Genomic DNA, 12,420 nt, shown 5'->3' on the forward strand with positions numbered 1-12,420 from the left:
CCCTCCCCCCGCCCCCGCCCCGCCCCCCGTTCTGTTTTGCAGTCACTGTGTCCATGAGCTCTTTGCCCGCGTTCCTCCCACCCATCACTTTGCCCCTGAGCAGAGGGAGCCGCAGGTCAGTATCTGGGGGGGGCCGGGGGGGCCGTGCCCCCTGCGCTGCCCCCGCCCGCCGCAGCCCCCGCTTCCCAGCCCCCTGCTCCACTCGCAAGGACCCAGCTGTGGGGCTCTCTCCTCACTCTTTTTTCTCCCCACCCCCACTTTTTTTGCCCCCCTTCCCCCTCACAGGGAGGTTGCCCCCCCAATGCCCCTGCTCCCCCAACTGGGTGGGACCCCTCCCCTTCACCCCCATTTCAGGCTCTCATTCCCCGCTCCTTCCCTCTTTCTTTCTTGTCTCGTCTCCATCTGCCCCCCCCATACCCCCTGTCCCCCCACCCCGTGAGTCCTGTCTGGGGGACCCCGGCGTCCGGGTGGCAGCAGGGATGGGGAGGCCCCCATGGGAGGCAGGGGTGGGACACAAAAATACCACTGGGGTGACTCCCCGTGGCTCTGTGCCAAGATGGGAGCTCACCTGGTGGGCACTGAGAGGTGACCCCTGGACAGTGACTTCCCCTCAGGGATGAACCCCCATCACTGACGATCCCCAGGCAGTGACCCACCCAGGCAGTGATGCCCCCAGGAGTGATCCTGCAGGGGTGACAACTCTGGGGTGACCCCCCAAGCAGTAAACCCCCCAGGGGTGACCCCCAGGGAATGACCCCCAAACAGTGACCCACCCCAGCTCAATGACCCCCTGAAGTGAAACCCCTCCCGGTGACTCCTCCAGGCCATGATCCCCAAGGAGTGGCCCTCCCTCCAGGAGTGAGCCCCTGGCAGGGGTACAGGGGGTGCATTCTGCACCCCCCAATCTAAGCTTACCACTTGTTTCCATCAGCTCCCCCTGGGGTGTAGGGGGGCCCCAGCAGTGGGGCAGGGGGCCACTTTGGGGGTGCAGGTCCCAGGCAGGGGGTGTGGGAGATGAGGGAGCAGCATACCCCTGACCCCCCTGTTTGCATGCAGCCACTGCATCCAGCAGATCCTGGAGGCCGTCCTGCACTGTCACCAGATGGGGGTGGTCCACAGGGACCTCAAGGTAAGTGTGTCCCCCCAGATCCCCATCTGTCCCTCTGCCCCTCTCCCCCAGCCCAAGCTCTCAGGGTCCCCACAGCACGGGGTGGGCCCTGGCTCAGTGGATCCTGGGGGTCACTCAGATCCCACTGGGGTTGGAGGATTCCCCCCTGCTCTGAGCACCCCCAGCTGCCATCTCCCTTTTCTGGGGGTGTATGTGGCCCCCTCGGTCATGGCACGGTCTTGCACTGCTAGGGGGGCTCCCTGTGAGCCCCCTGCTTACCATGGCCTTGGTGGGGGGAGTGAGCAGGCTGGGGGTAGGGATGAGGTCAGGACAGGACACGGGATGGTGGGTGGGATACGAGGGGTGGGGGCATGGGATACCAGAGGATGGTGGGATATGGGGGGAGGAAGGGGTGGGATACAGGGGTATACTGAGATGAGGCAAGTGGGACATGGGGTGACTGAGCTGGCTGTGGGGCTGTGCCAGCCGGCACCCTGGGCCAGTGGTGGAGGGTGCCTGTGGCTGCAGGCACACAGCACACAGCTGGCAAACGGGCAGGACATGTTCAATGGCAGCTGCAAAGCCCTTCTGCTTCCCCCGTCCCTCCTCTCCCTCCCCACCCGTGCCTGTGCCCGGTGCTGCCTGTGCCTGGTGCCCACACAGCCGGAGAACCTGCTCCTGGCCAGCAAGTGCAAAGGGGCAGCGGTGAAGCTGGCAGACTTTGGCCTCGCCATTGAGGTGCAGGGGGATCAGCAGGCCTGGTTTGGTGAGTGCCACTGCCCCCTGTCCCCTCCGCAGCCCTGACCTCTGCCCAACGTGTCCTGCTCACTGTGTCCCTGCTCTGTGCCCGCCCTGTCCCTTCCACGGCCACACCTGCCCTGTCCCTGTCCCATATCCACTGAGTCCCTGCCGTGTTGCCACTGCATTCTGCCGTGCCCACAAAACACAGCACTGTGACAACTCCTGAGAAGAAATTAACTCTACCATAGCTGAAACCAGGACACCACCACGGCCCTGGCACATACCTGCCATGTCTGTGTGCCCACAGCATCCTGCCCTGTGCCGACCACATCCTTCCATGCCCAGCACATCCCTGCCCCATGCCCGTGTCCCAGTCCTGTGCCCGCTGTGTCCTGCCCGGTGCCCGCCGTGGCTCACCCGTCTCTCTGTGCCCCTGGCAGGATTCGCGGGCACGCCCGGCTACCTGTCCCCCGAGGTCCTGCGCAAAGAGGCCTATGGCAAACCCGTGGACATCTGGGCATGCGGTAAGAGCCCATCCCTGTGCCAGTCCCCATCCAGTCCCTGCCAATGCCTGCCCAATGCCATCCTAATCCCTGCCCCACCCCTACCCAATCTCTGCCTGGTCTCACTGTGATTCCACCGCAGTCCCATTCTGGCCCCTTCCTGGCTCCATTCTTGTCTCATCCTATTCCCATCCCAGTCTCACCCTGTTTTCCCATCCCACTTCTATGCTGGTCCCATCCCAGTTCGTGTCTCAGCTCTGTCCCAGTCCCCATCCCATGGCCACCCTGTGCCCTGTGCCCCAGCAGTGCTGCACTCTCCTGGCAGGTGCCATCCTGGCAGCACAGGGACAGGCCATGCTGGGATCACTGCTGTGTCATGGGGACACCACAGGGCCAGACGGAGCCAGGGGGTGGCTGGGGGTTCCTGCAGCCCCCTGACCCTGCTCTCCCTGGCCCAGGGGTCATCCTGTACATCCTGCTGGTGGGCTACCCGCCGTTCTGGGACGAGGACCAGCACAAACTCTACCAACAGATCAAGGCCGGGGCCTATGATGTAAGTCCCCAGTACCAGGACCTGCTGTGCTGTGACGGCCCCCATTAACTCCAGAGCCCACTGAGGGATGCCACAGCTAATCCCAGCAGGCAGGAGCTGGGGGAATGGCTTTGGGCCACGCCTTTGGTGGCTGGTTGGGGATGTGTGGACACGGAGGGACACGGCTGCCATGGGGCTGCCCCTCCAGAGCTGTCAGCCCCCTGTGTCCCTGTTTCCCACCAGTTCCCTTCGCCCGAGTGGGACACGGTCACCCCTGAAGCAAAAAACCTCATCAACCAGATGCTGACCATCAACCCCGCCAAGCGCATCACAGCTCACGAGGCCCTCAAGCACCCGTGGGTCTGCGTAAGTGTCACGTGTCCCCCACCGTGTCCCTCAGGCCCAGTGGCCGCCAGCGCCTGGTGCTGACCCTGCTGTCCCCCACAGCAACGCTCCACCGTGGCCTCGATGATGCACAGGCAGGAAACAGTGGAGTGCCTGAAAAAGTTCAACGCCCGGAGGAAGCTCAAGGTGAGGGGGTGAGGTGTGGGCTGGGGATGGTGCTTGTCCCCCCGGCACCACCCTGCCTCTCCATGGGGTTCTGCTGCGGGACCCTGCCCAGCCTGCTGTGAGACCTCTGCCCTGCCCACTATGGGATCGGCCCTATATCCTGGCCATGCCCACTGCTCTGCCATGGGCTGTGGTCTCATCCCAGTGACACTCAGTGTGGCATGGTCCCATCCTGCCCCTGCCCAGTACATGTCCCTATGCCATGATTCTAACCTACCCTTCCTCGTGCTGCCCCCTTGTCCTGCAGCCTCCATCCCACTGCCCGGTCCCATGGCTCCATCCTGCCCCCTCCTGCAGCCCCCTCTCGAACTTCTCAGTCCCATGGGCCCCACACTGCACCTCCCCATCCCATCCCCCCTGATCTGGGACCCCACATGCCATCACCCCACTTCACCCCCTCCTCACTCTGCCTGTCCAACCCCCTGCTCCCAGGACCCCATCCTGCCCTGTCTCACCCCCATGCCCCCTCCCCTCACTGTGCCCCTCCCCACAGGGTGCCATCCTCACCACTATGTTGGCCACCAGGAATTTCTCAGGTAAGGGGGGGGCACCTGCTGGCCGGGGGGGGCCAGGGGCCGCAGCACCCCTGCCCACAGCTCCCCCCCAGGCTGGTGCCCCCCTCTCTCTGTCGCTGTCTTTCTCTCTTTCTCCCCTTCCCCCCCTTAACTCCCCCATTTTTTCCCCATCGGCAAGGACGGGGCGTGTGGTAGCCAAGGTGGGGGCAGGACCTGGCCCCCCCTGCCCCACACACGCAGCAGCAGGTAGTGCCCGGTCCCCGTGTGTCCCCCCCCACCCCGGTGGCTGGTGGGGGGCGACACGGGGAGGGGGACGGAGCATCCCCAGCCACTCCAGGCCTGAGGCCAGGGTGATGGGCACCCCAAGAGTTGTTATTGGGGGGGGTGGAAGTTGGGGGTCCCAGCTGCAGCCCCCTCAGCCCCCTAACAGGAGCTCTGCTCCCTCTCTCTCTCTCTCGTGGCCCGCAGTGGGCAGACAGACCACCGCTCCTCCGACCATGTCGGCGGCCGCCGCCGGGGCCCCCCTGGGGCTGGTGGAACAAGGTAGACGCGTCTGCAAAGGGCCCCCCCGGCCCCCCTGGCCCTGCTTGGTCTCTGTGTGTCCCCGGATCCTTCATCCCCACGTCCCCCTCTTCTCCCAACCATCCTTTTCCCTGCCTCCCCCTCCCCAACAGGTTTCGGGTGCCCTCCTCGGAAATCGGAGCGCATGCATGGCCCCCCTGCACTGCCCCCACCCAGCCCCCAGCCTCTCCCCCTCTCCACTGAGAAATGCCACTGTCCCCCCTGCTGATGCCCCCAGACTGGCCCCGGGGTGGGTGTCTGCCCCAGCTCCCATCTCATGGAGGGGGCTGCTGGGTGCTTGTGCCCTGGCCAGTGGTCCCTGAAGGGGCACATACTGGGGTGGCATCTCCAGGGTCCCCACCTGGGTCAGCAACAGGGAGTTGGGGGCGTGGGGATAATTTTAGGGTATCCCCCCCCGCCGCCATTGCTTCCACCCCGTGGCACTGCTCCCCCTGTGCACACAGTGGGGGCACACCAGTGCATGGAGGGGGGCAAACTGGCTGCATGTCCCATGTCCCCCTGTGTCCCCACCCTGCATGTCCCCCACTTGCATGTGCCGGTCCCCCCCCCAAGCATGTAACTCCCCCAGCATGTGGCCACCCCCCACCCCAGCTTCGAGAGCTGCAGCCAGTGTTTGTGGCACCGTGAAACACTCGGCGGGTCTTAAACCACACTCCCCTAAAGGGCTACCTCTGGCCCCCCTGCCAGGGGTCCCCCTCTGGCCCCCCCAGTTTGGCTCTGGTTTAAAACCCCACCTCTCAGCGCCTGCCTGCTTTCAGAGGAGGGACCAGGACCCTTGGGGACACCCTGTCAGGGACCCCTGGGGGGACACAGGTCCATGAGGGGAGGGATGGGGTGTCCCCTCCTCCCCTCATATGCTCCCCCCTGGGGTTCTGATTGGTGCCACCCTGCTGTCACTGGACTTGTCACCGCACAGCCCCCTGTAACCTGTGAGGCAACCAGGGGGGTCCCCAAGCTTGGAGGAGCCACGAGGATGCTCAAGGTGACGCTCCACAACCCCTCATAGCCACTTTCGGCACCCATGTCCCCGGCCTCCCCCACCAGACCAGTGGCCAGAGATCGTGGTAGCAGTGACAGACGCTCATCCCTGCACCCGTCCTTGTCCCCCTCCAGGGAGACTTGGGGGGGCACAGGTGGCTGTGTTCCCCCCACACACCCCGAACTCAACTCATCTTTTTTTATGTTCTTTTTTTATGTTTTTCCCCTTTTCCTCCTTTTCCCCCATTTCTCTCTTGCCCCCCTCCCCCTCCTCTCTCTCGCTTTCCTCTCTGCATTTCTCTAAGGTAAGCCAGTCCTGCACCCCCCCACGGGGGCCACCAGGATGGGGACCCTCCCCATGTTGGGGACACCCCCTTCCTCCAGTCTAGGGACCCACCAAGTTTGGGGACCCCCCCCAGGATGGGGACATTGCACCTGGATGGAGATCCCCAGAGGTTGAGGATACTCCTCCCATGATGGGGACAACTTCCCCCCCCCATAGTTGGGGACCCCCCTGGAGTTTGGGAACCTTCCCTTAGGAGGGGGTCACCCACCAGGATAGGGAAAACCCCCCAAGGTAGGGGACACCCATCCCTGAATGGGGACACTCCCTTCCCCCAGGATGGTGACCTCCCTGAGGTTGGAGACACCTCCAGGTTGGGGACACCCCTCCCAGCATGGGGACTCCCCCCAGGACGGGGACACCCCCAGGATGGGGACACCCCCAGGATGGGGACACTCCCGTCCTAGCATGTCCCCCCCTCCCCAACACGGGGGTGGCGAGTGCTGCCAGCACCCAAAGTGGGATCAGGTTGGATGGCTGGAAGGGTCTGGGTTTGGGGGGACAAAGGTGTCCCTTGTCCCAGGGGGACAGCACTGACACTCTCTCCCCCCGCAGCAGCTAAGAGCTTACTGAACAAGAAGGCGGATGGCGTGAAGGTGAGGGGCCAGCGGGGGGCTGGGGTGGGCTGCTCTCCCCGTGCCACTGAGCCCCCCCTATTTCTCCTCTCCAGCCCCAGACCAACAGCACCAAAGGCAGTGCCGGTGTCACCAGCCCCAAGGGGACCCTCCCACCTGCCGCCTTGGTAGGTGCCCCCCACGCTGCACCCCCCCGGACTCCCCATCCCACTGGATCCATCCCACCAGCCCATCCCATCCATCACCATGCGCGCCCCCTGCCCAGCTGTTCCCGGGGCGCTGGGGAGGGGGGTGTCCCGAGGACGGAGAGGGGTGTGCAGGACATGGGCATGAGGTGACCCCGCTGCACGGACGAGGTGGGTGAAGGGTGCGGGCACATGGACAGCCCCGTGTCCTCCCCAAGGGACAGTGACATGGGTGCAGGACACGGTCACACGAGTGCTCCACCATGGGGACAAGGTAGGTGCAGGAAACAGGTGCAGAGGCGCCCCTGCCATGGGAACAGCAAGGTGGGTTCAGGGCAGAGGCATGTGGATGCTCCACGCTGGGGACAAGGTGGGTGCAGGGTCCAGGCACAGGGATGGGGGTGCTGACCATGAGCCTGTGGGTGAGGTAAGTGCAGGATCTGGGCACAGGGCTGCCCAGCTGGCACAGGGAGTGCAGGACGGGGGGAAAGGAGGGCACATCTGGAGCAGCAGGTGCAGGATGTGGGGGTGCTTTGGTGATGCCAACAGCAAGGTGAGTGCAGGATGGGGGCACAGGGGTGCCCATGGTGACCTGGGTGGCACGGGGAGCGCAGCATAAGGGTGGAGGGATGGTACCAGCAAGGCAGGATACGTGCAAGGCGAGGCCCAGCTGGCACAGAGTGTTGGACAACGGTGAAGGGGTGCCCAGCTGGTCAGTGAGTGCGAGATACTGAGAAAGGGGTGCACACCCCACTCAGGGTGGGTTGCAGGCAGTGGGATGCTAGGGATGATGGATGCTTGAGATGCTGGCTGCGGGATGGTCACGATGAAACCTGAGGAATGCTTGGGATGCATGCAGTGGTATGGTTGGGATGTGAGCAGCAGGATGGTTGGGATGCAGGCACAGGGATGGTCTGGATGCAAGCTGAGGAATGCTCAGGGATTCAGGCAGCAGGATGGTTGGGATGCAGGCATGGGGGTGCTCAGGATGCAGGCAGTGAGATTCTCAGATGCATGGTGAGTGCAGCCCCTGGGCACTGGGATGCAGGACATGGGCACGGAGCTGCCCCCCAGCCCAGCCCATCCCCTTGGCCTCTCACTGCGTCTTTCCCCACCTCTCTGCCCCCCCTTCTCCCCTTTTCTCCCCCTTCCACGTCTGTGAATTAAACCATTTGGCTTTGCTGGACTAATGACTCTCTGCTTCTCTTCCCCCCTCTGCCCTTCCCAAATCTGGTCTGGGTCTCTCCTCGCCCCTGTCCACGTGCTGCTCGCTTCGTCGTCCCCCCTCGTTGTTCCCCCTCCGGGCTCTTGCTTCCCCCCTGCCTCTGTCTCTCCCCCTTCTCCCGTAGGAGCCTCAAACTACCGTAATTCATAACCCTGCAGACGGCATCAAGGTATCGCTGCCCCCGCCGTCCTCAGGGCTGGGGGTCCCCGCTTTCCGCCTCCATCCTCCCCCAGCATCAGCCATGGCGCGGGGCGGGGGGTGACGTGGATGAGGAGTGCACACGGGGCGCGGTGACAGAGGGGTCCCCCCACGGTGTCTGCCATCGCTGGGGTCCCGCGAAGCCCCGGCTGGGCTCGTCCCCCCTCCCCGTCCCCCCAAGGCCAGGTCTGACCCCCCTGTTTGTGTCTCCCCCCCACCGCCGCCGTCCCGCGGGCAGGAGTCATCCGACAGCACCAACACCACCATCGAGGATGAGGACACCAAAGGTGACGGGCGCTGGGGGCGGTGGGGATGCACTGGGATGCACTGGGAGGGAGACGGGATGCACTGGGGTGCTAGGATGCATTGAGTTGCACTGGAATGCACTGGGAGTGTCTTGGAATGCACTGGGGTGGTGCTAGAATGGCACCAGTATGCATTGGGGTGCACTGGAATGGTACTGGGAGGAACCGGGATGGCACCAGGATGCCCTGGGATGGCACTGGGATGCACTCAAACAGTTCTGGAATGCACTGGGTTAGCACTAGGATGCATTGCAGTGCACTGGAAGTGTGCTGGAATGCACTGGGATGGAACTGGGATGCACTGGGATGGCACTAGGATGCACTGGGGTGCACTGGAATGGAACTGGGATAGCACCAGGGTGCATTTGGTTCACTGGGATGCATTGGGATGGAGCTGGGTTGGCAAAGGATGCATTGGGGTGCACTGGAATGACGCTGAGATACACTGTGACCATGCTTGGATGCACTGGGATGGCACTGGAATGCACTGGGATGGCATCAGGATGCATTGGAGTGGCACTAAGATGCATTGAGTTGCACTGGGATGGAACTGGCATGGCACCAGGATAACCATTGGTGCACTGGGATCCCACTGCGATGGACTGGGGCAGCACTGGAATGCACTGGAAGGGATCTGGGATGGCACCAGGATGCATTGGGATGGCACTGGGATGGCACTAGGTTACCCTGGAATGGCACAGGGATGGCAAAAGAATTCATTGCGTTGCACTGGGATATCACTGGGATGTACTGGGAGACAGCTGGAACGCACTGGGATGGATTTGGGGTGCACTAGGATGGAGCTGGGATGACACCAGGATGCATTGAGATGCACTGAGATGGCACCAGGATGCACTGGGATGGAGCAGGTGCATTGGGACATCACTGGGATGCACTGGGAGCATGCTGGGATGCACTGGGATGGTACTAGGATGCATTGGGGTGCACTGAGATGGAAATGGGATAGATTGGGACATGCTGTAAAGGCACAAGGATGGACACTGGGATGCATTGGGGTGCAATGGGATGGCACTGGGATGGATTGGGATGCACTACAAGCACATGGGGCCAGACTGGGATGCTCTGGAATGGGCCTGGGATGGCACTGAGATGCATTAGGTTGCACTGAGATGGAATGGGGTAGTACTGGGATGCACTAGGGTGTACTGGGATGTCACTGGGATTCATCTGAGAAGGCACTGGGATGGGCAGACTTGCACTGGGGTGGTATTGGGGTGGATTGGCATACACTAGTGTGGCACTGACATGCACTGAGGTGGCACTGGGATTCACTGGGATGATGCTGGGACATGCTAGGATGGTACCAAGAGGTGCCCTGGATAAAATCAGTCTGTACTGGGATGTACTGGGATGCACTGGAATAGCACTTAATGCATTGACACTGAGATGTAGTGGGATGTCACTGGGATAAACTGGAGTGTACTGATATGCTCTGGAGTAGTACTGGGACATACTGGGATGGAAATGGGCTATGTTGGAATGCACTGGAGTGGCACCTGGAGGCACTAGGAGGTGACATTGAGATGCCCTGGGACAAACTGGGATATAGTGGAGTGGCACTGAGATGCATCTGAATGACACTGGAACATTAGGGTGACACAGGAATGAACTGGGGTGCACTGGGATACAGTGGGATGGTACTAAGATTAATTGAGATGCACTGGAGTGGCAGTGGGATGCACTGGGTAGAACTGGGGTGTACTGGAATGCACTAGAATGCTACTGGGATCACAGGGAAGCAGCAGAATGGTACTGCAATGCACTGGAATGGAATTGGGATGTATTGGGTTGCACTGGAATGATACTGGGGCACAGGAGATTGGCACAGACATACAGTGGGATGTTACTGGGGTGCAGCGGGGCAAAGGGGAGTGGACTGATACACCCTGGAATAGTGCAGGAACATAGTGGGATGGAAGTGGGCTGGGTTAAAATGCACTGGAGTGGCACTGGGATGCACTGGGATTAAACTGGGATGACTGGTGGCGTCAGGATGAAATGAGGCATTGGAATGTAGTGGAGCAGGCTACACTGGAATTATACTGGAACATACTGGGATTGCACTGGGACACACTGGAATTCAACAGCATGATGCTGGGATGCACTGGGATGGAACTGGGCTGAACTGGAATATGCTGGAAGGGCACTGGGACGCAGTAGGTTGGTACTGGTTTGCATTGAAATGCGCTGGGATGGCTGTGAGATGTACTGGTGTAAAGTGGGGTGTATTGGGATGTCCTGGAATGGTACTGAGATGTAGTGGAATGGCACTGTAATGCAGTAGGATTGCACCGGGATGGAACTGGGATGTATTGGGAGGCACTGGGAGGGGATAGGATGGCACTGGGATGCACTGGGATGTATCTGAGGGCACTGGAGTAGCTCTGGGATGCACTGGCATACTCTGGGATGCAATAGGATTAGGATGCAGTAGGACTAGGATGTGTTGGGATGCACTTGCATGGAACTGGGATGGTACTGGGATGCACTGGAATGGCACTGAGACACAGTGGGATAGCACTGGGAGCCACTGGTACGGAACTGGCTGTGTTGGATTGTGCTAGAATGGCACTGGGATGTACTGGGACTTGCAGGGATAACACTGGGGTGCACTAGGGACTACTGTGAAATGCTGAGTGGGCACTGGGATGCTTGAGCATGCTGGGAGGGTACTGGGACATGCTGGAGTGGCACTGGTGTAGCACTGAGACATGCTGAGAGGATCATGTGGATACTCCTGTGGCAGAGCTGTGGGGGCCTTGGGAGCACAGTGGTCCCTGTCTGTCCCCAAGGTCCTTCTGTCCCCAAGGGCTGTCTGTCTGTCCTCATGGTCCCTGTGTCTGTCCCCATGGTCCGTCCCCATGGTCTGTCTGTCTGTCTCCAAGGTTTGTCTGCTCCCAAGGTCTGTCTGTCCCTGTGTCTGTCCCCATGCCTCCCCTCTATGTCCCACGTCCATCCCAACATCCCGTCCACCGCCCCCCACGGTGTCCCCGCGGGGCGGGGGCAGTGGCAGTGACAGTGACGTGCCCCCAGCCCGCAAGCAGGAGATCATCAAGATCACGGAGCAGCTCATCGAGGCCGTCAACAACGGGGACTTCGAGGCCTACGCGTGAGTGGGGCGGGTGTGGTGGGGCCGGGCCAGGGGGGCCGGGGCCTGGTGGGGTGGGGCCTGGTGGGGCAGTGCCGGCCCGCTCTCATCTGCTCCCTGCAGGAAGATCTGCGACCCGGGGCTTACCTCCTTTGAGCCCGAGGCACTGGGCAACCTGGTGGAAGGGATGGACTTCCACCGCTTCTACTTCGAGAACTGTGAGTGGTCGACCCACCAGTGCCACCTGCCCTGCCTGTGCTCCGCCAGTGCCCTGCCCATCCTGCCTGCCCTGCCCGCCCTCTCTGTTTCCAGCCCATCCCTGTTCGTGCTGTGTCCTTGCCTGTTTCCTGACCCTTGCCCACTGCCTGCCTGCCCACCCTGTCCCCAGCCATACCCTGCTGGGCCATCCCTCCGCCTGCACTGCCGCCACCCCTGCCCCGTCCCTCACCCGCGGGCTGCCCCATCTGCGCGCACCGCCCGCCTGTGGCCCGTCCCGCTGACCTTGGCCCCCCCGCAGTGCTCTCCAAGAACAACAAGCCGATCCACACGACCATCCTGAACCCGCACGTGCACGTCATCGGGGAGGACGCGGCCTGCATCGCCTACATCCGCCTCACCCAGTACATCGACGCGCAGGGCCGGCCCCGCACCAGCCAGTCCGAGGAGACCCGCGTGTGGCACCGCCGCGAGGGCAAGTGGCAGAACGTCCACTTCCACGGCTCGGGGGCCCCTGTCGCCCCGCTGCAGTGAAGGTGAGGGCGGGATCAGGGCGTGGGGCAGCGGGGAGCCCCGGCTGCGGCTCACCAGGCTGTCCCCGCAGAGCTCGCCGTGGCTGTCCTGGTTCCAGCCCGACGGAGACGGCGATGGGAGCCGAGGCGGCAGCCGGAGCTGCGGCCCCCCAAAGCACGCGTCCGCATGCCTGTCCCCCCCCCCCCCCCCCCCCCCCCCCCC

The 12,420-nt window shown here is 62.5% G+C and overlaps 1 protein-coding gene across 7 annotated transcripts in view; it reads left to right on the plus strand.

Moving 5' to 3' along the window:
- Nucleotides 1–45: 45 nt before the first annotated feature.
- Nucleotides 46–12,420, plus strand: part of CAMK2B (calcium/calmodulin dependent protein kinase II beta) — a 13,339-nt gene continuing 964 nt past the window's right edge. Inside the window, exons 1-17 of one of the 7 annotated variants that reach the window (XR_003574077.1) lie at nucleotides 46–115; nucleotides 1,057–1,129; nucleotides 1,772–1,874; nucleotides 2,290–2,373; nucleotides 2,811–2,905; nucleotides 3,128–3,250; nucleotides 3,332–3,415; nucleotides 3,948–3,990; nucleotides 4,438–4,512; nucleotides 6,428–6,468; nucleotides 6,543–6,614; nucleotides 7,982–8,026; nucleotides 8,294–8,342; nucleotides 11,415–11,490; nucleotides 11,593–11,687; nucleotides 11,987–12,221; nucleotides 12,290–12,404. Coding sequence is in view for 1 of the 7 variants with exons in the window: in XM_027909538.1 (XP_027765339.1) it covers nucleotides 54–115; nucleotides 1,057–1,129; nucleotides 1,772–1,874; nucleotides 2,290–2,373; nucleotides 2,811–2,905; nucleotides 3,128–3,250; nucleotides 3,332–3,415; nucleotides 3,948–3,990; nucleotides 4,438–4,512; nucleotides 6,428–6,468; nucleotides 6,543–6,614; nucleotides 7,982–8,026; nucleotides 8,294–8,342; nucleotides 11,415–11,490; nucleotides 11,593–11,687; nucleotides 11,987–12,219 (1,353 nt within the window). In the remaining 6 variants the exon portion in view is untranslated. Of the gene's footprint in view, nucleotides 116–1,056; nucleotides 1,130–1,771; nucleotides 1,875–2,289; nucleotides 2,374–2,810; nucleotides 2,906–3,127; nucleotides 3,251–3,331; nucleotides 3,416–3,947; nucleotides 3,991–4,437; nucleotides 4,513–6,427; nucleotides 6,469–6,542; nucleotides 6,615–7,981; nucleotides 8,027–8,293; nucleotides 8,343–11,414; nucleotides 11,491–11,592; nucleotides 11,688–11,986; nucleotides 12,222–12,289; nucleotides 12,405–12,420 lie in introns of those variants that run through there. The other 6 variants (XM_027909538.1, XR_003574078.1, XR_003574079.1 and 3 more) reach the window with 6 other exon arrangements.

This window comes from Empidonax traillii, unplaced genomic scaffold (genome assembly GCF_003031625.1).
Source record: "Empidonax traillii isolate 1590-97213 ecotype Southwest subspecies unplaced genomic scaffold, ASM303162v1 scaffold2202:size32806, whole genome shotgun sequence".
Lineage (NCBI taxonomy): Eukaryota > Metazoa > Chordata > Aves > Passeriformes > Tyrannidae > Empidonax > Empidonax traillii.